Raw genomic sequence first — 26,232 nt, 5'->3', positions numbered from 1 at the left:
TGTTATGGCCGTGGCTGATATTGACACTGACTTGACAAGGGGTCAAGGGGGTCCGACCAGAAGAAGATCATAGTGCTTAGACCGCGCTGAACACTTCATCTACAAAGTCCAACGCCTTGGCATATGCCTCTACCCCGGCTCTAGAAAGCTCGAACGGGGGGCCAGAGGTCAGGTCCATCAGTCCGTGTGATCCGTTCTTTACAAGCAGTAGCTCCGTCTTTACGCCCAGCTTCTTAAGCTGCTCATGGTGGTCAATGCTCTCCCGGTCTAGCACAACCTCATCAGTCGTGCCGTGCACGAAAACAGATGGAGGATAATCTTTCGTGACAAAAGACGATAAGAACCCTGGCTTAAGATCGGGAGGAATCATGCTAGCTCGTTGAGCATAGTCCACGGAATTGAACATCGCGCCCAGTCCAGGCTTTCCAAAGATGCCATCTAGTATAGTACCGTCAAGCTCCCAGCGCACTGTGAGAGCAAAGCGATTTGACATGAGGCCATTCGCCGGCGTATCATCACTGACGATAGTTTTGTCGGCCAGTAACGCCGGGACTTCATCTAGATTGACCAGCCCAGCAATGGATGTCGGCGGTCGGGCGGAAGTCCAGTGATCCAGGAGCAAGTTACCTCCAAGTCCGTAGCCTGTCAGAAGGACGGCGGGTTTCGGTTCAGCGTAGATGCATGCGGCACGAGCAGAATAGGCGCCCGCTGAGAATCCAGTGACAGCGATACGGGTGGTATCAAGGGTGATAGAGACAGGCAGATCGTCATTAAAAGTTTCCCCAGCAACAAACTTGAATAGAGCTTTGGCATCCTCAATTTGATCGAGGGCAGTGGTTGGGTGACAGAGCCGGTAGTCGGCTGAAACGAAGATGTAGTCTTTCGCCTGGCAGTGGTCTGCAAGGGGGGTTAATATTGCCACCAAGCCAATTTCAAGTCGTCAGCGCTCACTGTAAAGCCAAAATGGGAACATGCTGCGCCGTGAGCCAGCAGTCATTCCGCCGCCATGATAGTAGATCAAAGCGGGCAGACTCCCACGGTCGGTGTTGGGCAAATAGTAGTCAAGATTGACCTCATGATCGCTGATCGTTGAGTACACCAGAGTCCGGCCTCCTTCAGGTAGGTTTTGATGCATGGCTGGCTGAGAGATGTTGATACGTGTCCAAATATCGACGATGTCGGGTGGACTCCTCTTGTTGCGCTGAATGGTTAAATATTCTACCGACGCCCTATCAGATCGCGGCGCAGCAGTCCGCTTGGATTGCGTCATTGCGAAATAAACTTGAGCATTTGAAGGGCGTACACTAGGAAGCAAGCCTTCAGTGAGTGATGCAAGTAACAAATTGGGAGACAAAACGGATCATTATTTGATTTCTATATTGTTTTGGAGGCTGCAGGGCAGTTTCTGAACCAAGTGAAACGACACCCCTAAACCAACCCCATCTATAGCAGGCCGCAAGTCAAGGCTTCGAAAGGCGTGTTGTTTCTGTCATTTTCTGTTCCTATCAACATCCCAAAGATCATGGAATTTTCCATTGTACTGTCCTCATTAAAAAGCGCATTACGTGAGGCCTCAAGCTCCTCATCTCTTCATCACAGCAATGGTTGACAAAGTTCATATAATAGACAGTTGCAAAAGGGTAGTGTAACAGAAAGATTAAGTTGAGACATCAAAAAGAATCGGCTCTTCTTTGACCTCAAGACAAAGGGCCTTTCCATTGTCATTCGCATTTTATTATCGTGCAAAATTGAAACCAGATGGAAGCTTGAAAAGGAATAGCCCAAGAAATTGAATAAACATCTTGAACATTTCTTTTCGTTTCCCTGAGAGCACCTGTACCAGAAGGTCAATACCAACGGTCTCAAGTTTCTTGTCACCTTGACTTAACCCTAATTACTATAACATATGTCCTTCAGCAGCAAAGATTTTATAGATTTGTAAGCCAAATCACGCAACTTAATTACAAAGAAATCAACGATATGTCTGTTCCACAGCCCCGTATCCAGCGTCAAATCTGAAGAGCATTTATTTAGTGAGCATGGGGAGAACGAGCAAGAATTCGCTACCTACATCACTGACCGTAGCGCCGCTCGGGATTCCTATTAAGTCACGGGGAAAACTGCGCCGCTGTATCTAGAGATTTTCTTAGAGCTCAAGAGCCTATCAAGCGTCATCTTTAGCCCAAACCCCCTGAAGCCGAAGTTTGCCCAGAACCTTTCGATAGTTATACCCGCCTTCCATCCTTTGAGGACAGGGAGGCAGAACCGTGAGTCATGTATAAATTAGACGTACAAATGAGTTAACTTGACCGTGCAAACCGGCCAGTCTGTCAAAACAGACCAAAGTAAGTATTGGGAGCAACCCGGGGTGACAAGCCCTACTAGTCATCGCCGTTCCTTAGCGAGAGAAGTGACCCAATGTCTGCACGACGTGAAGGCCCTCTTTGGAACTCTTCGTGAGGCCTCCCACCGTGGTTTTTGAGGTGTTTCAATAGATTGTGCAAAACCCTCCATTCATCATTCTAATGAGGCTCTAGTGACTGAGCGGACTAATCCAAGCTACTGTCGTCGTTCTCCACTAGCTAAGCTCGCGCCCGGAGCTCTAAACAGAGCTGAGAATCTTGCTAGCCGTCGAGGGACTGTTCAAAATCTTGACAGATTCCCGCCAGTTCTAGAAACCGATTCTTCTACCGATATAATTGATCACTTCATTGATCTAGCGGGCCCTCTCGCTAATCCTGAAAAGCCTCCAACAAGTTAATGGCACCTACGTCCTCCTAAATTCAGAATGAATCATAGAATCCTAGATACTACTGTTGAAAAATGAATTATTAACTTTTAGCCAGAAATATTAAGATGCCAGGCTAGGATAAATTACTACGTACAAGGTAAACCCCCAAGGTATCTAGGAGTTGATAATCTCATTTTGTCACCCACTTTTCGAATTTCCGTGCAAGTGCCAAGCAATTCATGTCAATGAAGCGCTCCCAAAGGTCCGAAATAAAAACCATGAGCACGAGAGATGTCATTAAAGCGCCAGCCCAAGCTACACCAAATGCTAGACCGTCTTGACTTGCTTCAATAGTGCCTGGGTACGAGGACTGTGTAATAATATACCACAGAATATTTCGAACTGGTTGCTTGATGACAAGATAAACTGTTGGATGAACGAGATAGAGCGGGAATGATATTCTTCCCAGGAATTGGACTAGCCGTGAGTCGAATGGCTTCTGAAGAACAGTGGATTGGCTGATTGCATATATAGTGAGGATAGCCCCAACGCTCCGCCAGCATCTTGAGAACATCTCGGGGTGATCCCAACCCGGTGACTGAATTGAAAGCAGGAATTTGTATTCAGGCGACGTCTCTTCAACCGTGACGTGGCACATGCAAAGGAGGTATATTCCGGAAATGAAGCAGGCAGCTATTTGAAGTTGGCGGAAACACTCCATGCTTTTCGATTTTTGAAGGAAGGTCTTTGCGATTCTGTTCCAGGACTTGTGCTGTTCCACTGGAAGCTCCAGCTCACCATCTGCCTCGACCAGCTCAAGTACGACGTGTCCCTCCGCGAGAAAAGCTCCCGCGACAAAGGCGAAGAGATCCCATTGCCCAACGTAAAACCAGTACATGAATACTGTTGCCAAAACGAAACGCCGTGTTTGCATTCTCCAAAATGAAAATGTTAGAATCAGCAGATAGAGAACACATGAGCCACGAAACTCAACCGGCATGGTCCAAAGCTGGTAATTTAGAGTTGCCATATCCGATCGGTTCTTGACAAAATTCATATCAGGTCGGTGATTGCTGATATCTAGTAGATGTATAGTACTCCACAGGACGTAGAGTAAGTGTGACCATGGCTTTGACAATGGCCTCAGTCCCCAGATGTAATCATCATTCGGGGGTTCCCATTGACAGAGGTTGAGGAAATATAACAGTTGCGTAATGAATAAAATAGCAATAGAGGGAAGGTAAATGCGAAAGATGCGACGTGTAGACGCGGAGCTTAAACGACGAAAGAATGCAGAATTTGCTCCAAGGGTGTCGTCTCGGGATTTCAGCAAGGGCAATGAGATGGCATATCCCGATATTACCATGAACAGTGTCACCATGGATGCACCGGAGAATAACAGCCGGACAGGGGGCAGCTGAAGTAGCCGGCGGTTCTCTTCACGTGGGTCATCCCAGTACGAGCTGGCGAGAAACCCAAACACGGCTTTGGGCTCGTAGGTCTTGAAATGATAAACCGCTACGATGGCGGATGCAACACCCCGGAGTCCATCAAGCCAGAGAACACGGCCCATGTTGAACTTGTTTTGCATTAGAATGCAGAGCGCCGAGGAGTGAAAGAATTAAAAAGGCGCTATAGAAAACCATGTGAAATTCAAAACTGGTTTGATCCACAAGCAGGACAGACTCAGTGGATTCAGCAGGAAGTCGGACCTCAATCACGCTAGATGTAATTCATCCAAATCAGAAGCGAACCCAGACCCGCAGATAGTATGAGGTGCTGACGATCTGTCGGAACCCCAGTCCTCACCTTTCAGGATTTCAGCGCCAGCTGAAGCCACCCGGAATAGTCTCCTCACAGTGTGCGTTGCCTGGTATTCGCCACTTTACCTGGTACCGTGTGCATACATAGAGGTTATTGTACTGTAATCAGGCTCAGATGAAGTTCCCACGCTCAAGAAACTATCAAATTGCATTACGTATCGCTGGTAATAATCACTAACGACGAATCGCTCTCGTTCTTCTTTACAGAATTACGGTATGTTAAATCACGGTATTGATCCAACAAATACGGACACAAATACGCCCTGCCTAAAGTAACATTTACAGCTTAAAGAGGGGCAAAGGTGCCCACACGGTGGCTGCGGATGTGCGTTTTCGTAGGTTGCAGTAATCGGCGCGCACGTAGTTGTATTGTTTGACTATGCAAAGCCCAAATTCGTCACGTAGTGTGTATTCAAAATTAATGCTCCCTACTCACGAGCCCAGAAGGAAGCTCATAACACCCGAGCCAAGATCCGGTTTCATTCTAGAAATAATGGCTTACTCGAGCTTCCCGTCCAAGCCACGTGTTCCTTTATTCGCTCGTAAGAACTCCGAGCTTAGCGTCTGGACCTACATAGACCAGTAGGGACATTTCTTAGCGTCACACGAACACTTGCCTAGGCTAGGAGATCGATCGACCTCCTTCCCGTGCAAGTCCGGCCCTAGGCCCTGCATGGCGTTCCCTTGCGTGATCTTGAGCTCAGGTGGATCCCCCATATGGTTGCTATTTGGTTAAATTACGCGATCGGCACAGGAAAGAATGCGTAATATTCGCGGTGGGTCGTATGAGATGCGGCTGGACGGATCTGGGCTCCACGATCACGAAATTGCGTAATAGGAACTGGAACTCCAGGAACATGTTTGACCTGTCTCCTATTCTGAATGGAGTAAGATATCGAGTGACACCGCCTGACTTTGTCGGTACACCTAAAGGGTGAACAATACAACTTAAAATGCGCAATGAGCGAACTTCGCATGGAAAATTGAATATCGGTGAATGACAAAACGACATTCTTTGGCTTCATAAGCATATATTAAAGTTTTGTCTCCGCGAACGATCCCGGGCCGAACCCTGGATGGAAGTAGTATATGGCACGTTGTGTTTATGTATTGAGATTGGCTTAGCTTCGATCCCAACGCTATGGTCTGCTATACGGAAGGCCCTATCCTTGATCGCAGCTCCAGTTGTTTTGGACCCAATCAATTATAAGGTCGGATATGGCTGTCGAAGGAAGGTAAGTGCTACTCGCACGCAACACATCGACCCCGAGCCGAATTTCCTTTGCAGCGGCAGCGATTTTGCTCTCGATAAAATCAACATATACCAGATCGACGCGAGTCGGTGTTATACCATCCGGGCTGATGAGAGTTCCCAAACATTTGGGTATAGGGTACAGGGGAACCGGCGAATGTATCGTATCATCACCATCTGCCCCTCCTGCGTCAATTGTCATGTGACCTGGACGAATGACAGGCTCTTTGGAGCTCAACACCTGCTGATTTCGAGGAAGGGACATGCGGCGTAATGTGTCTTTTGCATCGTACATATCACCGGAGGCCGATTTCCGATTCAGTATCACCATAATCTGTTTCGCTTTCGAGTACGGCACGCCGGGTAAGATTCGGAAGCCGCTGGTAAATGGAGAGATAATGAAAGCGTTGTCTTTGGTAAAGGGACCACGGAATATGTCAAATCGAAGAGATCCGGTGTTGACTAGAGCGAAGATTGGATTCTTATGTGACTTTCTCTTGAAGGAAAATCGAATCACATCTTCAAGCCAGGTATAGATATTGTCATCACTGGGATACTCCACGCGATCCATCCAAAGAGACTTTGGGGCACAGCCATAAACATAATCGAGGCTCAAAGCGTGCCGTGAGGCGGCAATGAGATTGCTTGTGTTCTGACCAAGTTCAGTCGGGAAAGTCGTTTCATTCAAGCCAGTGTGGTGATAGAAAGAAAACAAATTGTTGTCAATGTACCTGCGATGGAATTGTGGTTCTTTTAACTTGGCTTCGTGGGTGCCATTCGAGAGACCGTCGATTGACAGAAAGCCAACGGTTTCCATGAATCGACCGCTTGCTAACCCCGTCGAGCTTGAATCGTAAATAGTAAAGTCTCGCACATGTAGGTGGCCACCAAATATTTGAACTGGTGTATCCTGGTAGCGACGAATCTCGCGGACGATGGTTTTTGCATCATTAACTGGAAGGTGGCCCGTGATCAAGAAGAGGTCAATGTCTGACTGTTGAATGGCTTCTTGGAACCAATCTTCATTGACACAGTCCTCCAGATCTTGAACGATAGTGTTGTTGGCGTTTTTGTGAAAGTCGAAAATGAAACCAAATGCCATGACTCGAGTTCCTTGGGCCTTCGTAGTAAACTTCTTGAATGGGGCCGCGAATGGAATCAACTTCCCTGTGGACGGATCAATCATTTTTAAATTCGAAGCAAGATAACTCCCTCGGTATCTTGGAACTGTCAGATTGAATTCAACATCGGATGTTTCTTGCTTGTAGAGCTCATGATTTCCCGTTGTTATCACATCAAATTCCATGCGTGACAAAATCTCGGAAGTGTAAATACCCTTAGGGGTTGAGGCATCATAAAGTCCATTCCCTTCGACTCGATCACCAGTATCAATCACTAGCAGATCCTGACCTTGAGACTCGGCCTTTTGTCGCATCCAATGCACAAATGAGACATAGTCGCCCCAGTCCGCCGAGTACGAGGGTCTATTGAGGTACTATCAGCTTATCAGGCACAAGGTAGCACGACATTGGACCTTGCATACTCATTAAGGTGTCCAGCGAACCATCCATGAATATCAGTCGTGTGCAGGAAATTTAGTTGACCCCATTGTAAATCGCGTATTGGAGCTTCTAATGCCCGTGGGGCAGATGGCTGGATTGCTGCGCAAAGTGTCCGCAGAAGAGATATCGACAATAGTAACTTCATTGCGCCACTGTAATATAATTTGGTACCCCAAGTATTATATCAAGAACACCGAATGCGAACTGGCCACAATTGAAGTTCATTTCGAGGCCCAAAGCAAAATAATCACCTTCTAGTGAAAGGTTTCCACGTCACCAGGCTATGTGTCAGAGAAATTGCTACGTGGGGCGATTAGATCGGATGAACCGAAGCCCCTTTCACGCCACGCCAAGATAGAATACGGCTAGCTCATAAGAGGCACCGAGCTCCACAGGGCGCTAAAAGCTGACGAACCGATCTGCGATACAGGAAACCCTAGTTCGAATCAGAAAACAGGATCTGTTTACTGATGCGAGCTGTAGGAAACACTGTCCCGTGCTAGCGCTGCATGCTAGCGCTGAATAGAAAAAAAATATCTCACTGTGACACTTCAAATTCACAGAAGAACCCAAGAGTTTATATTTCATTTGGAAGAAAAGAGTGAGCCTCGAGTCAATGCCTGACTTGTCGTGATCTCGAGACCTGTACCCGACACCCATGGGCCATTGGACTTCTGCATATATCAACAGGATACTTGGACACACAGGCAGCGTACTAAGCTGGCTCCCCCACCAAATCTGCAGTCATAAGTGTATCCTTGCAGGAAAGATCCATGCATGGTGGCAAAGCTGGAAGAAAGTCCGCATAGACCTCGGCGAACTAGCGTATTGACACTAGTGTAATTTTCCGTATACCACTCTATGTACCCTCGTGTCAATTTAAATCATAAACTTTTCATTGAAGCTACTCCAAGTAATGCCCCGATACACTGATGCATAGGAAACACCATGACGGCCATAGAGCGTTTCAATCCTCTTCACTCCATGACTGCTGTTCACTCATACGATCCCCACGTCCGCAATGATGATAGACAAAACAATCGACCCTCAATTCACGAACATTTGTCTGCCACTGAGGTCGCCAACTCCATACTCGATCGCGCGGTAGAGTTACATCTTCTACAAGGCTCCGGCGCTGAGGGTCAATCCGGTTGCTCGATTCACTTCGCCAAAGACACTTCGTACTCCACACAAACCGTCGCTGTCGTGAAAGTCTTCCCGCCTGCCTGCCACTCAGATTTCCTCGAAGAAGTGACAACCTACCGGAAACTACGTTCCCTACCCAACCCTCCCGCCGCCGCCGGTATAATTGGGGTGGGGATCTTTAAAGACCCGCAGTCGCAGGAGGAAAGAAGAGTGATTGTTTACCAACTCGCACCTGGAAAGGCCATCAACACGATAATTCGCGACATCGGACGGGTTACAACACTCCAGAGAATTACGCAACTTTCACTTCACGATGAGAGGCTTAGAATCGGACTGGATGGTCTAATCATCAACGAGCTGGACGATATGAGCGTGCCCTTCAAATCTACCGACGAGAATACATACTATGAAGGTCTTTACGAATTGCTTCAATCTCGCTTTGATCGGTTGATGAAAGATTTATTCTCATCTGTTCGGGACGTGGCTATCGAGCTCTCCAAACTTCATAAAGTGCAAGGTCAATGGAGTGAGGCTAGTGAGAGTGTTGTCCAAAAGATTCGGTCCAAGCTGCGGGACTGGATTGAAGAAATCCACCGATGCTCACGAGATCAGTACGAAGAAGCCATTGGAGCAGCGAAACTGCAACGTTTAACTCATATTGTTGATCACGCTATCGGCCAGTCCCAATGCAAAGGCCTAGCATCTCTCCTCCATGGTGATGCCTCGTCTGGAAACTTCTTTTGGCATCCTACTTCTGGCATTACAATGATTGATTATGGTGGTCTGGCTCGTTCAATCGATCCAGAAGACCAACCTATTGGCCCAGCCGAGATGGATGTCGCCGGCTTCTACGAGCGGCTTCGTAAATATTCTGGCCAATTCGGCATGAGAGAGAGTGATATTTCCCGTGTCCAGGCAGAATTTTGGAAAGCGTACCGAGCACAAGGTGTGCCACTCAGTGAGGGCATAGTCCAGCTATTCCGAACACGCACACAACTTTCCAGGCTATGGTCTGCAGTTGCAAAGCTGACTGCACGAAAAGGAGACACCGGGCTCACTCAACTGCAGGAAAAGGTAGAGCTAGAGTGGGCTCATCTTGAACACATCTTCCCTCAGCTCGACCAGTCGCGACGGGTGCTTTTCGTTGCCAATACTAGCGGGCCGGGTAAAGGAGGCCTACCTTTTTTAAATCAAGAGATGGTTCGTGCTATGTCCCAACTACCTCATACATCAGTGACTCTCTTGGTGGTTGAAACGGATCAAGAAAAGAAGAAACCGATCTCATCGCATGGTTCGGCCAAGGTAATCACCATCCCAGCTGGGGAATGTGAGCCAAGCGCCTTGCTTTACAGCGCCGCAAAAGTTCATCATCCTAATGAATTCGGTCTTCCCTCTCCTGATCAAAACGACTTCACATCATTCGACCTTATTATCGGCCACTCGAGATATTCCAGCACCGCCGCGTCTTTGATTCGTCAACGATGGTATCCATCGGCCAAATTAGCTCTCATTACTCATACCAGCGCGTTGCGGAAATCCGATCTCGCTTGGATGTGGTACGGACAAAGTCGAGAATTGGGCTATGTTGAAGCCGCTCGGCTAGCGATGCTTGATGAGAAGATTCTCCCGAACGCGGATCTTGCCGTGGGCGTTGGGCCGGCTCTCACAGCAGAAGCCCGAGAACGCGAGTGGATGGGACAGTGCAGTCGCAAGCGATCGAGTATAACAGGACCTCGATTTCACGAACTTGTACCTGGGGTGCATATTCTCGACAGCATCCAGCCTAAGCGGCAACCAAACGACACGTTCCATGTTCTTCTGGCGGGCCGAGCGGATGATCCAGCTAAAGGACTTGATGATGCCGTTTATGCCGTCCTTAGAATTGCATTACTTGGTCACGACATTGTCCTCCATGTCCTTGGAGTCCCTCAAAATGAGCTGCAGGAAAGGCAGGGTCGCATTGACGAGATGACTGGGATGCCTGGCCTCATCCAGTTGCTCCCTTTCTCTGACGATCACACAACGGTTTTGAAATATTATCGCCTTCAAGACCTTGTCATCATGCCATCCACGCACGAAGGCTTCGGGATGATCTTCACTGAAGTTGCTGGATTGGGAATTCCCATCCTAGTGACACAAGACAGTGGTGCCGCTCAATTTGCGCTGGACCGCGAGCGCATTCCTGCCGCAGTGGGCCAATCATGTGTTGTGATGGACGAGAGTGCATATGGTATTGAGCCATCGCTGAGAAGTGAACGTGTCACCATATGGGCACATCGCATCGATCAAGTACGGTGTCATTTGGATCAAGCTCGAATGCATGCTTTGACCCTACAGAAGATCATGGAAAAGTATTCTTGGGAACATGCTGCGAAAGCACTGCTTACTGCGGCTTTGCGAAGTGACACAGACACTATTCAAATGGCAAACGGGGCTATTTCACAAAAATCAAAGGCTGTTCTATCCTTGACTTCAGATGTCACCGCGGCAATGCATCTAGCGGTCCAAACACGCAATCGGGAAGGCAGACCTAATCCACAACTTGCCTCAAATGTTCTTCACAGCTTACCAGAGATCGAACCGACAATATTTGCGCTCGAAAAGTATGTGTCTCATGCACTCGGAAGCCCCATTCGCTTGAGAAATATGGACTCCACTCATCCACAAGGCTTCTCCGGGGCGGTCATTCTATTTGCATATGCTGATGAGTACCCTGTGGAGGAAGAACTGCCTGTTACACCTACAGATACAGCCGAGGGCCTTGTGGTTGCCGTTGTTAAGCTCTTCGTTCATGGCCTGGACAATGGAATCACCGAGGAACTTTCCAGCCTGGAGTGGATGCTCTTGCGCGCAAAAGGAAGCATCAAAACTGCTGCACCTCTCACAGTTGGGAAAACTATTTGGCAGAACAATATGGCCGGTGTGGTGACATATAAAGTGGCTCAAGGCGTGTCACTTTATCAACTCATGATCCAAATTTGTTCCATGTCGAAAGGACCTGCGAGAGAGAAACTTGTGATGGTCCTTAAGAAAGGAATTCAAGAAGTCGCAAGAACCTTACTCAAGCTCCATTCCTATGGTGTGGAAGAAAAATCTGGAATAGACTACCTGCAGTGGTATTTGGAGGCTGCGAAGAACCGAGTTGAGCAGGCGTTCCAACATCGCGATGTTCTCCACCGGGCAGGACTCGATGTCGATGAACTCGCTCGGCAAATGCACGGTCTCACAACAGAATGTGAGAATTATGTGAACAACACACCATACGCGGCTGTTGTACATGGTGACGCCCATCCAGGAAACTTCTTTTACGACCATGCGACAGGCCAGGTGACCGTTATCGACTGCACCACGCTACATTCATCCTTGGATGTAAACGGAGAAGCAGATGGTGTACTAGAGCGAGATCTTGGTCATTTCGTGCATATGTTACGGCGAACAGGTGAACAGTATGGCATGACGGAGTCAGAGATGAAAACGTGTATCTCAGCCTTTATGGATGTATATACACTACAACGGCCGGGAGTGAGCATTCCGACTATTCGAATGCTCATGGTTTGCTCATCCTTGTCATTTTTGAACCGTTCGGCACACTCAGACGATGGCAAGCTTTGTGCCCAAGCCAAGATTGTACAAGATTTACTATGTTTTGGGTCGAAATGGCACTTGACTTAGCCGGTGTTTAGGGTTCTTAAATTTTTTGTTCTTTTGCCATAGTCAATTATATTTTCGGTTTTCGATGGAGTTTTTAGTGTCCAATTACAAAGACAGAATATGGGCTGAAAGTTGTCCAAGATGTCTCAGTTTCAGCTCATCCACAACGCTCATTCACTTTTCGTTTACTGGACTGCCTATCGCGTGACAAGTTGCCATTTCGAAGCTGTCCAGATCGACGATCGCTGTATTCCGGCTGCGAGTGGTAATACCGGCGTAATACAGGCCCATACGCTAGTGGTAAATGAACGTGCAGCGGACCCCCTTGAGCTGGTCTCCGCACTCAAAGCCGCTCGGAGCCACTTACTTGATGCAATGCAATTCTCGAAATTTGGAATTACTTTGTTTTCGCATTTCAAACAATTCGTCTGCTGTGCTTTTCCAACCACGCCAACGGTGCAATCCACTCCTTTAATCGGTCATGGATTCCTCCAAGGCCGCTGTGGAAGCTCTCCAGTGGTGTCGCATCAGCTACCCTATTGTTGTTCTTGTTGTCTTTTTTGTTGTATTCATTGTACACTCTTCTCAAGTCGCCAAACAAAATGAGGCGGGAAAAGTTGGAGATGGAGCACCCATTGGGCCTGGTGGGAAACCGCTTCCGAAACGAACGCGGGTCATGATGATGGTCGCTAGGGAATTGCCAGCTGAGCTTGCAAAAAAGAAATCCAAAGCTCTCTTCTTATGGCTTGCCATAATTCTGATAATTACATACGTTGGCGATGCAGCTCTTGGGCTAACGCATGTCATGGTCGCAAACTCGCAGCAATGGTGGTGTGGTCAAGCTGTGGTGGTAAGTTTCGGCCGAAGACCGCAGTCAAGGTTTCACAAGTTGACTGTGCTAGATCTACATTATCGGTTCAATGTTTACTCACTCGGTTGTTTTGATTTCACTCCTTGATATGGGCCCAGGCCCGAACGTCATACAATTCGTTTCCTGGTCCTTGTCAATGGCGTTCGAGGTGACGATTGTGGCCCTTTCTACTTCTGTTTATACGAGTGTCCACCACGAGCCAACAGTTGGAGATAGATACGGCGGACCCATACGTATCAAGATCACATTTTGGGAAACATTGGAGGTTTCTTTAGGTATTACTCGAATTCTTGTTCTTACTTTACTGGTGGCAAGCTACGTTTTCCGAATTGCGCTGCCGAAAATCGGTGCTTGGAGGAAGATTGAACAGACCAGCGTGACCGATACCAGCGTGAGCGAGACCACGAGTTTGCTTCATGCAACGGTGGATTCTCAATCGGAAGATGGATATAGCTCAACCGATGGCCAGGGAACCCCGGATTCCACAGAGCCTTGGGTACGACCCACCAAAACACCCACAACCAACTGGCTGGAATATCTCAGCGGCTATTCGCTATTCTTCCCATACATGTGGCCGTCTAAGTCCCGCCGGCTGAAGATAGTGGCAGTCATATGCTTCGGCCTTCTTGTGTTGCAACGGGTGGTCAACCTTCTGGTTCCGTACCAAGTCGGAGTAATCACAGATTCGCTTTCATTTTCCGAGGGGAAGTTACAAGTTCCATGGATGAACATTTGCCTCTATATCCTCTATCGCTGGCTTCAAGGAGGGCAGGGTCTGATTGAGTCAGTTCGTTCAAATTTGTGGATCTCCATCAGCCAGTACGCCTACATGGAGCTGTCAACAGCTGCATTTGAACATGTGCACCACCTTGGGTTGGACTTCCACCTAAACAAGAAGATGGGTGAGGTCCTCTCAGCTCTCACCAAAGGTAGCTCAATCAATACATTCCTCGAGCAAGTGACATTTCAGGTGCTTCCTATGTTCATCGATCTGGCCATCGCGATTGGTTATTTCCTCGTTGTTTTCGATGCTTACTATGCACTCGCCATCACGATCATGACTTTCTTCTACCTTTACTCAACTGTGAAAATTGCTACTTGGAGGGCAGATATGCGACGACAAATGGTCAACGCATCAAGACAAGAAGATGCTGTCAAGTAAGTCTTCCCCAAATGGCCTTGGTGACGCTGTTAACACCTTCAGGAATGATTCTTTGATCTCATATGAGACTGTCAAATATTTCAACGCCGAGGAATATGAGTTTAACCGCTACAGAGGAGCAGTCGGCGACTATTTGGATGCGGAATACCAGTCGCTTTTCGCGCAAAACCTGATGAATATTTGCCAGAACACGATATTCATGCTCGGCCTCCTGGTTACCTGCTTCATCGCCGCTTACCAAGTCGCTCGTGGAGAACGTCCTGTAGGCCAATTCGTGACACTTCTTTCGTATATGGCACAGCTTCAAGCCCCATTGAACATCTTCGGAACGTTCTACCGCTACATTCAATCTGCCTTGATTAACGCGGAGCGATTACTAGAGCTCTTCCGTGTCCGACCATCAATTGTGGATAAGGCATCTGCTGTTCCTCTATCGGTTTGTCGAGGAGCCATCAGTTTCAAGGACATTGAGTTCACTTACGATACACGTCGGCCTGCATTGGATGGTTTTTCATTTGACTGCCAGCCTGGCACAACGACTGCACTAGTGGGAGAATCAGGCGGTGGCAAGTCGACTATCTTCCGCCTGCTGTACCGCTTCTATAACCCAAACAAAGGAGAAATTTTTATCGATGGGCACAACATACACGATGTGACCATCGACTCTGTCCGCAGCCACATAGGTGTCGTCCCCCAAGACACTGTTCTATTCAATGAGACTCTGATGTACAACTTGAAATACGCCAACCAAAACGCGACAGATGAGGATGTTTATGACGCTTGTCGAGCAGCCAGCATCCACGACAAGATCATGTCGTTCCCCGATCGCTACGAAACAAAGGTCGGAGACCGCGGTCTTCGATTGAGTGGCGGAGAGAAGCAGCGCGTTGCCATTGCTCGGACCATTCTAAAGAACCCCCAGATCATCTTACTTGATGAAGCAACCGCGGCGCTGGACAGTGAGACGGAACAGAATATTCAACATGCTTTGTCTGTTCTCTCACATGGAAGGACTGTCTTGATCATTGCCCATCGGCTGAGCACGATCATCAGCGCGGATAATATTGTTGTCTTACATGAGGGCCGGGCGGCAGAAAGTGGCACACATAATGAGCTACTTGCTTCTAATGGTCGATACACGAAAATGTGGCAAAAACAAGTTCAATCACAGAAAGAGCAAAAAGAGGATTGAAGTCGCCCAGAAGAAATGTGGATTCGGAGTGTCATGGGGACACACCGCTAGCTCTAATAACATGTATTCTTATGTGCTCCAATGAACTTTTTCCGATCTTGCCTGCAAACTGATGGTGGTAATGAAGGATTCACAGGACACAATTCAAGAGCCCCTACTCAAGTTGCTATAGATGAACCGGGACGCCCTTCCCCGTGGCTCATTCAGAGACCTTGCAGCAAAATGCGTGCAAGCGGAAATTTTTCTCATGCGACAATTTTCTATCGAAAGACACGGGCCAATGCTAGTGGTTAAGACTACCTTTAAACGGCACCGTCGTGCCCTTGATGGAGGCATGTTCTATGAAAATAATGCCAGTCCTTCAAAACATCCTTCCAAGCTCGTTTTGCATTCAACAGGCTCTGTATAAGCTAAAGTTATAAAGATATATTAGATTGGTTACGTAAACTATGTTAATTAATCTTTCAAATGAGAGCACGTGAGGACGGGATATCACATGTGTCAACACACCGGCGCTTCATCGATTTCACAGAGTACGAAATTAGCCATGGTATGACATCATTAGTTACAGACTTTTCGTGTCTGAAAAGAAGACAATGCGCACGGAAAAGAAACGAAAGTCGGAAACAATAAAACTAAGTGAAAGAAAAACTCGCCGGGGCCACTTTGGTCCTGTCTAGATACATAGACACGTGGAAGAACACTTTGGTGCTGCAAGACGAGTCTTGGAGGCCGTGACACTCAGATACCCCCCCGTTTATCACTTTGATCTCGTTGACAGACTGTTCACTCAAGGATAGCCATGCCCTGGGAAAGTTTCCCCGCTCCCAACTTGTCAAGCTTAAAATGCTGGATCTGTTGACCCTTGAACGAGTCCACTACCGTGATTGCAGCAGGTGTGGTGCCATTGCCGGGTGAAAGCGCGTAAACAAAGCGACCAGAAGTCTGAAGATCAACCATCCCAGGATCTCCATTGTTCAAATCAAGGATGGACATTATGCTGGATCCATCTTCACTGATCTCAATCAGTCGGTTGGTTGCGGCATCGGTGACAAAGAAGCTCTCCCTCGCCTGTGAATAAGCGGCCCAACAAGTCGCTTTTTGGCCCTCAATGATGACCTTACTCTGTAGAGATACTGTGTCTGTAGTTGGGTTGAGGTCGAGAAGTGTGGTCCCGAAAGACGCATCCGTGATAAAAAGATCAGAGGTGTCGGGGATGTTGACACCACCGAATAACACGGCAGTTCCAGACGGAGTGCTTCGAGTATCATGGAGCTCAAAGTCCGTAGAGCATGAGTCTTTGAATGGCAGGACTGAGATGAAACCGGTCTTATTGGTAGTCGGATCCCCTTTGACAGTGGTAATTAGGCGAGTATCATTTGCGGTGAAAAACACCTGAGCGACAGTGTTTGTGGGCCCAGTCGGGGGTGTTGTCTGTCCAAGATCAAAATCAAGAACTTGTTCCATCTGGTTGATACCATCGGGCGTGAATGAAGCGCAAGAAGTGCCGGCCTTCGCTCCAGTGTATCCCACGCATACCACATTTCGCTTGACCGAAGCGGCAACAGTGACAGGGAAGTCACCAGGGATGGCAGCAGGCATTCCAATCATAGACAGTTTTGTGGCATCATTCGCGTCAATTTTGAACATGCTGAGAGTGTTCGATCCAGCGTTCACGGCGAAAAGATACTAGTGAGAAGCAATCAGCCCACGCGTTCCAGGGAGAAGCCTCCATACGATTTCTTCAACTTACATTGTCGTTTACTACCACTGAGCCCTGTGATGAGAGCGCATCTGGGCCAGCAGGCATCATGGTAGCCCCGTCGATACCATCACTTCCCATGCCATCCGTCCTGGTGATCACACCGCCATGGAGCGTTCCGTCAGTTCCAATCGGAATTGAAACAACAGCGTTGTGTTGCTCATTCAATTGGAAGTATACCGCTTTGCCAACCCGAGACGCTTCGTAGGGGCTTTTGGAGCATGCATTTGGGCCTTCGGCGTGTGCGCACTCTGCAAGGAATGCCGTCCAAACGCAGAGAGAAAAAAAGGTAGAACGCATTTTGCTGGCCGACTGGAACATATGCTAAACTGGGAAAATAGCAGAGAAGTGAACTTATTCTGTAGCATTCTATTGATGTTGGCTTCTGTTGACTCTTTATATTACAATTTCTCCCATCCGAGGGGTCGACGCTCCCGGCCCATGATATGGACAAACTATCATTAGAACAGAATGATCATGTCAACATCACAAAAATTGGCTCAAACTAGGCTGCAAAACATCTTAAAAGGGAAGCAACGATTAAGTCAACAATCCACGCACCCCTTCACAGTCAAAGTAGCGAATGGACCTGTCTTCACTGAAGGTTCGCGCTAGCCGAGCTAGGAAACATTGATTAAGTCAACAATCCGCAGGTGCGGCACAACCGGGCTATGTGACGCTGGACCCCTCGACAAACTGAGTTTAGCATCGGAGTTAAGTTCAATTGCCGCTCGGCTAAATGCCGCAGCCTATGATTATGAGATCGGAGTGGATACCCGGGCGATGGCTTACTCGACCTTCTCCTTGATTGTCAGCGGGTTCGCTCCCCTGGACCGAACCAGTCCTTCGTGCAGTTCCTTCAATTGATTTACAATCCACACGTACCCTGAACCACCGGACCTCCTTTGACCGACCATTGAATCAAAGATGAAGAAAGCCTTCACCTTCCTTCCCGGTCATCGCACCGATAAACAAGATTCCGAGTCGGGTACGGAGGCCGAATCAGTGTCTCCACTACTGGAGACACTTTCGTCTAAACTAAAATAGCCCACTAATTTGCGATCACAGGCGGCTCTAGTTCCACCCTGTTTAGGCGTCGAGAACAGCTTCGAAAAGCACAGCGGTATGGATGTTTCTCTTGCAATCTCAAACTCGGCTGATAGTTAGCAGTACGCACCGTCTGCGCAAGGATCAATACTTTAAGAACCTGGAGAGTGAAGTCTTGCGTTTACGGGCAAATGAAGTGAACTTGGTTAACCACGTTCATCGCCTGCGTAATCAGGTTGACGTGCTTCAGAATATCGTTGACAAACATGAGCAATTCGTACTCTCAGAGCCTCTATACAGATTGGCGGAAACTGGGAATGTTCAAGCAGATCTGACGCCCGCCAAAACTCCGACTGAGGGCTTTAAAAGTCCGCAAAATGGGGTTAGTTTGGTGGGATCTAAAGCGGGGATGGATTTCGAAGGGATAGATTCGTCTATGGATCTGTCTACCAACACAATCTACAGCGATGTCACGTCGAGCCACAATACAACTTTCCACAGCCCACTAAGCGACTCATCAAACATTCAACAACCTGATCAATATCTCTGCGCATTGACTACCACTTCTCTCGCTCAGCCAAATGAACCTAAGTCAAAAGACCCTGGGCAGATTTCTAGCAAAAAGATGACTGATATGGGCATGGAATTCATCTTAGAGTCAGTATTCTGTCTTTTCTTTCTCCCGCACCATCTAATAGGAATCCAGACTCGAAAAACCCTGCCTTTCCCATTTAGAGCGTCACCGGGACAAGCCAAATGGCCACGCTCTGCTTGCATCCGCGACCCTTGTCCAGCCGCATCACCATCACTGCGCCCAATCCACCTTGTCCACACAAGATTCAACTCAAAATCCAGCAATCATCTTTGACAAGCTTTTAGCCCTGTCTGAAGAACTCGTTCTCGATGATGAACTAAGTCCGACTCAAGCCTGGTATTGTATTATCCAGCAATCGTGGGCCAATCGGCTCGATTTAGTCATACTCAGAGAGTTGAGTGTATCGCTCTCGAAGCTCATCAAGTGTTACGGGTATGTATTTTCCGCCTCCATATGTCTTTACTGCTTACTGACGTTATTCCAATCTGGGGGGTAGATTCGGTGCCGTGATGAGGAGAGATGCATTTGAAGCTATCCTAAGTCAAACTTTCTCGGCCATCAGGTTGGGTGTGTGAGTAAGACGGGTTAATTACTAGTTCTTTTGATTTCATCTAACGCCAAAGCGGGATAATTGATGATCTCATCGATGGAAATGATCAATTTACACTGGCCTGAAAACGTGATTGAGAGACACGAGTCTTCTTTGGCAGGAAGATGTCATTGAAATGGTTTTTTGTTTAATGTTGTAATGTTAAAACCTAGTCTCAGCAACTCGATACAATGTGAATTAGGTTCACAATGACAATCCTTTCATGCTACCGTTATGCTACTGTTATAAAGCATTATTCCCTCTTCTCTGATAAAAGAAGATATTGAAATGGGGATGGCTCGATGGCTGTCTGACAATGCAGACTGGACAGCAGCAACCAACGGACAACACACACACAACCGGCACGTAGTAGAGGTCGTCCTGAGGGAGGTCGCAAGTGTCCTTGATGAGGCCGTGAGGCCGTACTGACTGGGGCTGGGGAACCGTACGGGCAATCCTGAACGCAGCAATCCTGAATGAGGCCGCACGGTTTCCGGCTGAGACCATAAGGAATGTATTCAATCCGGCATCATGAATCAAAGAATGTAGTGACAACTGGAATGAATTGGGGAGATGCTGCCTCTCTCCATCCTCATGTAGAAGCTATTGCTTACACCCAAGGTATTCGTGACACCTCATGCCGCAACTGTATTCATTATGTTATGCGTTCCACCACTACAATATTTAATTCACTGTGAAATCTATTGCTGTCTAAACTAATAGAAAAGGTAAATATAGAGAGGCGACGGTGCTGGGGCCTGAGGTGTCCCCTGCCGTCCTACACCGCTGCTCTGTTGTCTCTTGTTACCGATCGCATCTACCCTTGAGATCTAAAATATTTTCCAAACCCATCGTGCAGAGGAGTGAAACCGGCCTCACAGGTTATCAAGGACACGAGATGCGAGATGCAAGACACGAGACACGAGACACGAGACACGAGACACCAAACCTCAAACGCCAAACGACAGTGGTAAACGCTCCTTGTTTGGCATCACGGGAAATTACGCGACGTCAGTGCAGAGCGGAAAGAGCCGAGGCCACGATGTCCCAATTTCAAGATGAAACACGCCTCCTGTAAATGCGGCCAATTCCGACTTCCAAGTGGCCCCATTGGAACGTGGTAGCGAACTAATCAACTTAATCATCTCCCGACAGCCGATCTTATTCGTTCCACCCGAATTAAGCATCGCGTGCTGGACACCGAGTCCGCGACCTGAGTGGTGTTGGAGGGGCCGTCCAGCCCTGGACTGGCCCTGTGGCGGTCCTGCTGTTATCATTCCGACGATGAGACTGGCCGCTTAAGGTCCGACCGTTGCGCCGCTAGCGAGCCAGAGCGATCCGTGAAATCGAATCGGGTGCTATGCGACCGACCTGTTGATTTCAGCGCCGCCCAGTCCTGTCAGGTCTGCCGTCTCGTTGGCTGAGACTAGTCTCAGCCGAGATGTGAACGGACGCATTCAGCACCTAGGCTGTGGAGCTAAGCGCATTTTGCGATCGGGGTTAGATTGGGTTAAATTTGGCCCGGCGACTACGAGTGTCTCAAGTACACAGCTTGGCGTTGTCGCATCTCCACTCATGAGACGATATGCCCCGGCGCCACTGCTTCTGATCCTACTCCATTAAAATCGGGCTACCCCTGCTGGTTGCGCGATTCTGTTGTCTGATTTTCTTTCTATTTGGAACAAGGCCTTCTGGAAGGCTGTCCGTTCGTTCACTTACAAGTCTGCGTCTTTTCTATTATTTATTGCTACGGACTGGGTTCCGTCACCAAAACATGGCTACAGTTGTTCAATCTCGCACAACTCAGGCTACAGATACCATTTCATTTCCCGTCTTGACTTATACCGATGCAGCGCCGCGTGACGATCTTCGAACCCTTGACAACACCTCCCAACGGATAAAGGAGCAGGGTGTCGTGACACAGCGGGATTTCCGTCGACCCCAAACAGCAGATACCGGCACAGATAGAAAAGCACCACCGGGCCTTGGGGCCAGTTTCGATTTTAGATTAACAGCCCCACCGGACGAAGCAATTCCTTCGAGCGCCCGCTCTTGCAATAGCCCACTCGGCCCGAAAATGATAGGTATTGCCCTGGGAAGCCCCGGCATGCTGGATTCTCAAGAGGGTCTGCCTCCGCCAAGATTCAATACTTTGATATTTGCGCAGCCACAGCCTGGACAGTCACCGCCGCGGAAATCAAAGTGGAAGAAGATTGGAGGGCTCTTCAGGGCCAAGAATGCCCTTGCATCGCCAACACAGGCTGTTCGGTCAGACCAGAATAATATTCCGAGGCCTAATGAAGTTCTCTTGGCAAATCAACAGCAGATGAAAAGGCGAAAGGGCTTGACCGAGGAATGGCCACGGATTGAAATCGATCCGAAATCAAAGACCGATAGAAAGTACCCGAGTACCCAGCGAAGCCGCAAGTGTTCTCTGTCTCGAAAAACACCACCCAGAGATATATCGGAGAGTCTAGGGCCACGCCTTGATGTTAATATTCCGGATATTCAAATGGAAAGATACAGCGTGATGTTCAGCAACGTGATGAACAAGAACCGGAGACCCAACCTGCTGGCCAGGCGGGCGAAAACTCTGAATAGCCTCAGCGTACCAAGCAATCAGGTTCGTTACCTTTATCGTCTTTGGCGGTATATAGCGTGGATGAAACATTCTAACATACTAAGGTATTCCTCGCTGCCTCGGTCAAGCCGCCGCCAGTTCCCATACGACGAGCTACTTCACCAGCACGATCAAGCTTTACGTTATTCCCGGCATCGCGACCTTCGAAGGCCACCCAACCTTCAAAGGCCGCCCAGATTCTTGGCATACAGAACATCCCTCAGAACTTCTCTCGTGGGCCTAGCCCTCTTCTACGATCAAATACCATTCCTGTGGAGAGTCCATCAAGATCGCCTCTGGAGCCACCCTTTCGTGGAATCCATAGTAATAATAGCGTTTCGTCTATCGAGTCGCCTCTTGCCGGAAATGCCTTCGATTCTCAAATGAATACCTCACGATCATCGAATTCCTATTTGCGAAAAGAAGACAAGCCGCTTCCAGCTATCAAGTCCGAGCAGCAGACTCAACCTCGATCGCGGAAGATGTCCCCTCAAGATATTCGAGCAGTGCAGAGCTCTCTTAAGCAACCCCAAAGCGTACCGCAAACAGAGGACGAGCCCCCTGCAAATAACCAGTCTCGCCGGAAGCGACCAAATCTCACAATCAACACTGGGCACGAACCACCACCGCCGCCGGCGAAGGATGCGAAAGAGAATTCCTCATCCAAGTCAGCACCTGAAATCGTTGCGCCTGCTTTAAAAACTACAGCGGAGCCGATGATGATCACAGAGTCTCCGGAGGTTTTAGCTCCCAAGCGGAATCCATTGCGAGTGAACACTTCAGCGTCCCCTCTGGAGAGATCTGATCCCAAACCTAATCCAGTGCGAACGAACATTTTAGCCTCGCCTCTCGAGATGGCGGGTTCCAGGCCAATCGCATTCCAAGCAAACACAGCATCCCCTGTAGACGGGTCCAGGTCAACCCCTCTGCGAGTTAATATGGACTCTCCTCTGGAAAGATCGAGTCCCAGACCAACACCGTTACCGGCAAACACGACGGCATCTCCGACTAATATAACCACTGCCAACACGAATGCATTGCAGGCGAACATTACAGCATCACCTCTTGAGATGTCAAACCCCAAGCCAATCCAATTGGGCGCAAGTATGGCATCTCCTATGGACGGGCCGAGGAGAATCCCATTGCGTGTGAATACCGCCTCGCCTATGGAGAGACAAAGACCAGTCCCAATGCGCGCAAACACAACGTCTCCTCTAGAGAGGCTGGCCAGACCGACCCCGTTGCGTGCAAATACGTCATCTCCTTTAGATGCATCAGGTCCCAATCCGAATCGATTACCAGTAGAGCTACTCCGCAGTCCGCTCGTGGCTGAGTCTGGACAATCCGACCCCAAGAAAGTCCACGACCTAATCCCAATCATCGAAGTCTCCACCGCCCGCTCTATCTCCGTGAAGAGAGGCAAGGGGGCACGCCAAATGCTCGTTCCCATTGGGTCTCGGGTGGATAACTTGAATTCAACAGAGCGCTTCGTCGATCGCAAGGCCTTGACGCCGCGCATTACCGATGTGCATCATGGACATAAGCATGCCAAATCGCAGGAACTGCAGATCGAGTCTGTATGATCCTGTTTCGGCTTTTTATTCACTTCTTGACATTCTTTCATCATTCTTTGTTCTACTTTCTGTCAGCATTTGGGACTCCTCTACATATGGTCCAGGTGTTTTCTTTTCTATATACATATAATTCTCTTCTTCAGACAGACGTCTCTTTCCAATACCATCCCCATTCTTTTGGCTTTTACACTCATACAATTCCTTTAAATCCTCAGGCAAAAATATTTTATTTAACCAAAGTTCTTATCAATTCGGGGACTCCGGACCTACCCACCATGTATCTTACGGTCGTAGTCGTTACCGAGATGGCCAGTTCTTCGAAGTCCTCGGCGGCTCATCCGAAAAGTGGAGAACATCTCGGAACCCACCGAACATTGAAGCGAAGGTGGAACCAGTAACACTCCCAAGCAGGCTTTTCTAGAAAACAAGAGCTACATTATTTCCATTGAATATGGCAAAGATGCCCTCGGTGGTACCGGATCAATGTGGGTTCTCGAACAATGATTGGCCACCCGGTTAGAAAATTCCGTGACATTTGTGCCGGGGATTTAGAGCACCGAGCAAGGTTACCGACTTCTTAAACAACCATAATCCCACTCGCAAATAAACACAATCACTTTCATCCAGAGACCTGATCTCCATTATTTTTAGTCTTCTTTGGTTCAGTTTTCGTCCATTGAGATTAGAATCTCTCTTACTCTCTCTATTACTGTATCATTCGGCACTCCATCACGCCTCTTGCCCGCAGCTCTGATCTTTCTGAAAGATGACGGTCAAAATCACACTTGCTGAATATCTCTTCTATCGGCTCCATGATGCCGGTTTGCTGGCAGTCCACGGAGTTCCCGGAGACTATAATCTCCAACTTCTCGACCATGTCACCCCATGCGGTCTAGAATGGGTTGGAAACTGTAACGAGCTTAACGCCGGATATGCCACTGATGGATATGCTCGGATCAAGGGGATTGGAGCGTTAGTGACGACTTTTGGGGTTGGTGAGCTTTCCGCCATCAATGCTATCGCGGGTGCCTACGCTGAAATGGCTCCTGTTGTACACATCGTTGGGACCCCCGATCGAAAGTCACAGTCTCTAGGCGCCCGACTTCATCATTCATTTTGCAGAGGCATTTCGCAGGACTATGAGATCTTTGCTGAAATGTATGCGAAAGTCACTGTTAAGCAGGAGAATTTGATTAATCTCTCCACGGCGCCTATGCAGATTGACCGAGCCATTCGGGAATGCATCCTTCAGTCCCGACCGGTGTATATCCGAGTACCAATGGATATGGTACATGCAATGGTTCCTAGACCTCATTCATCTAGGTCAATGCTGGTGCCCGGTTCGCATCGTTGTGAATCACTCAACCTGTTACCCGCGCCCAATGAGCCCCTGTGCGAATTGGAGATCATGGAGCAGATTGTTCACCAGATAAGGAACGCCAAGCGACCATTTATCTTGGTTGATGGCGGCACCTCGCGCTATGGACTCTCTGAGATGGCTAATCAGCTGGTTAAAATGACTGGGTTCCCTACCGGAACAACGCCTTTCGGAAAGGGCATTGTGGACGAGACCTTGCGCAACTTCCATGGCATCTATTCTCCCGTCGGAGACAAAAGATATCAGTCCTATCTTGAGTGCTGCGATCTCATAATCAATATTGGGCCGGTGCACAGCAATGTGAATACTTTCTATTTCACTACTGTTCCAAAGGTGGATGTTTCCATCATGTTTGAGCAGGACTGTGTTACCGTTGGACCTAGCACATGGAATCTGAAGCCAAAATCACTACTTGAAAAAATCCTGGACAACTTGGCCAAGGACGGTCTCTCTCGACTCGAACCCTACCCTGATCTGCCACGAGTGACTCTCACTCCAGAAATGGTAGAAGTCCATCCGTCCGCCGAGCTCACACAAAACATTTTCTGGACGCGAATCTCCTCGTTTTTCCGTTCCGGCGATATCATCATGACCGAGACTGGGACAGCGAGCGTCGGTGGACGCGATATGATATTACCGAAGGGCACAACTCTGATCAATTCGAGCGTCTGGCTTTCAATTGGATATATGCTTGCGGCGGCACAAGGCGCTGCCCTAGCCCAGAGAAACCTCAAGTCATCCTCGCTTACTCCCTCGCAGGGTAGGACGATCTTATTCGAAGGAGACGGCAGTTTCCAAATGACAGCGCAAGAAGTCAGCACCATTATTCGGAAAAAGCTTGATGTGATCATTTTCATCATCAACAATAACGGGTACACAATCGAGCGTCTGATCCATGGCCCAGAACAACATTATAATGAAGTTGCTTCTTGGAAGTACCTTGAAGCTCCCTCTTTCTTCGGTGGAGTCCAAGATAGCGAGTATCCTATTTTCACAGCCTCTGCAAACACATGGGGGACATTGGATGCCATTTTGAATGACAAGGAATTCAAAGATGGGCGGGGGCTTCGCATTGTGGAGTTGAAGATGGACATAATGGATTGCACGCAGCATATGAGTGACCTTTTCCAGATGGGTGGGAAGAAAGACTGATTGATAGAACACATTTGCGTTAAGACCTTTGGGGCCTGTATGAAATTCAGCTCTGGAGGAGCACCGGCTTGTAATATTTTGAATATTTTCATGAATACAGGAACTTCTAAATGACATAGTAATGA

The 26,232-nt window shown here is 48.3% G+C and overlaps 9 protein-coding genes across 9 annotated transcripts; 5 read left to right on the top strand and 4 right to left on the bottom strand.

The window, feature by feature from the left end:
- Positions 1-76: 76 nt before the first annotated feature.
- Positions 77-1,270, bottom strand: N7443_007213 (alpha/beta hydrolase; the record flags this gene model as incomplete). Its single annotated transcript, XM_056887269.1, has 2 exons — positions 77-897; positions 952-1,270. The coding sequence occupies 2 exons, from the start codon at positions 1,268-1,270 to the stop codon at positions 77-79; spliced, it is 1,140 nt and encodes a 379-aa protein (XP_056738960.1).
- Positions 1,271-2,921: 1,651 nt separating this feature from the next.
- Positions 2,922-4,304, bottom strand: N7443_007212 (acyltransferase family protein; the record flags this gene model as incomplete). Its single annotated transcript, XM_056887268.1, has 1 exon — positions 2,922-4,304. The coding sequence occupies one exon, from the start codon at positions 4,302-4,304 to the stop codon at positions 2,922-2,924; it is 1,383 nt and encodes a 460-aa protein (XP_056738959.1).
- A 1,413-nt stretch (positions 4,305-5,717) lies between these two features.
- Positions 5,718-7,513, bottom strand: N7443_007211 (metallophosphoesterase family protein; the record flags this gene model as incomplete). The annotated part of the gene is made up of 2 exons (XM_056887267.1): positions 5,718-7,290; positions 7,350-7,513. 2 exons carry the CDS (start codon positions 7,511-7,513, stop codon positions 5,718-5,720), a joined length of 1,737 nt encoding a protein of 578 aa, XP_056738958.1.
- An 839-nt stretch (positions 7,514-8,352) lies between these two features.
- Positions 8,353-12,186, top strand: N7443_007210 (RTA1 like protein-domain-containing protein; the record flags this gene model as incomplete). The annotated part of the gene is made up of 1 exon (XM_056887266.1): positions 8,353-12,186. One exon carries the CDS (start codon positions 8,353-8,355, stop codon positions 12,184-12,186), a length of 3,834 nt encoding a protein of 1,277 aa, XP_056738957.1.
- A 460-nt stretch (positions 12,187-12,646) lies between these two features.
- Positions 12,647-15,390, top strand: N7443_007209 (uncharacterized protein; the record flags this gene model as incomplete). The annotated part of the gene is made up of 3 exons (XM_056887265.1): positions 12,647-13,015; positions 13,068-14,194; positions 14,241-15,390. The coding sequence occupies 3 exons, from the start codon at positions 12,647-12,649 to the stop codon at positions 15,388-15,390; spliced, it is 2,646 nt and encodes an 881-aa protein (XP_056738956.1).
- A 786-nt stretch (positions 15,391-16,176) lies between these two features.
- On the bottom strand, positions 16,177-17,452 carry N7443_007208 (uncharacterized protein; the record flags this gene model as incomplete). Its single annotated transcript, XM_056887264.1, has 2 exons — positions 16,177-17,079; positions 17,144-17,452. The coding sequence occupies 2 exons, from the start codon at positions 17,450-17,452 to the stop codon at positions 16,177-16,179; spliced, it is 1,212 nt and encodes a 403-aa protein (XP_056738955.1).
- Positions 17,453-18,079: 627 nt separating this feature from the next.
- On the top strand, positions 18,080-19,469 carry N7443_007207 (bZIP transcription factor; the record flags this gene model as incomplete). The annotated part of the gene is made up of 6 exons (XM_056887263.1): positions 18,080-18,140; positions 18,221-18,275; positions 18,323-18,856; positions 18,906-19,226; positions 19,291-19,365; positions 19,418-19,469. The coding sequence occupies 6 exons, from the start codon at positions 18,080-18,082 to the stop codon at positions 19,467-19,469; spliced, it is 1,098 nt and encodes a 365-aa protein (XP_056738954.1).
- A 1,688-nt stretch (positions 19,470-21,157) lies between these two features.
- Positions 21,158-23,586, top strand: N7443_007206 (uncharacterized protein; the record flags this gene model as incomplete). The annotated part of the gene is made up of 2 exons (XM_056887262.1): positions 21,158-22,006; positions 22,069-23,586. 2 exons carry the CDS (start codon positions 21,158-21,160, stop codon positions 23,584-23,586), a joined length of 2,367 nt encoding a protein of 788 aa, XP_056738953.1.
- A 757-nt stretch (positions 23,587-24,343) lies between these two features.
- On the top strand, positions 24,344-26,107 carry N7443_007205 (alpha-keto acid decarboxylase family protein; the record flags this gene model as incomplete). The annotated part of the gene is made up of 1 exon (XM_056887261.1): positions 24,344-26,107. The coding sequence occupies one exon, from the start codon at positions 24,344-24,346 to the stop codon at positions 26,105-26,107; it is 1,764 nt and encodes a 587-aa protein (XP_056738952.1).
- Positions 26,108-26,232: the final 125 nt, after the last annotated feature.

This window comes from Penicillium atrosanguineum, assembly GCF_028827265.1.
Source record: "Penicillium atrosanguineum strain IBT 20685 chromosome Unknown utg000006l_segment0_segment0, whole genome shotgun sequence".
Lineage (NCBI taxonomy): Eukaryota > Fungi > Ascomycota > Eurotiomycetes > Eurotiales > Aspergillaceae > Penicillium > Penicillium atrosanguineum.
The sequence above is the reverse complement of the archived record's forward strand: the minus strand, read 5'-3'. Positions and strand labels throughout refer to the sequence as shown.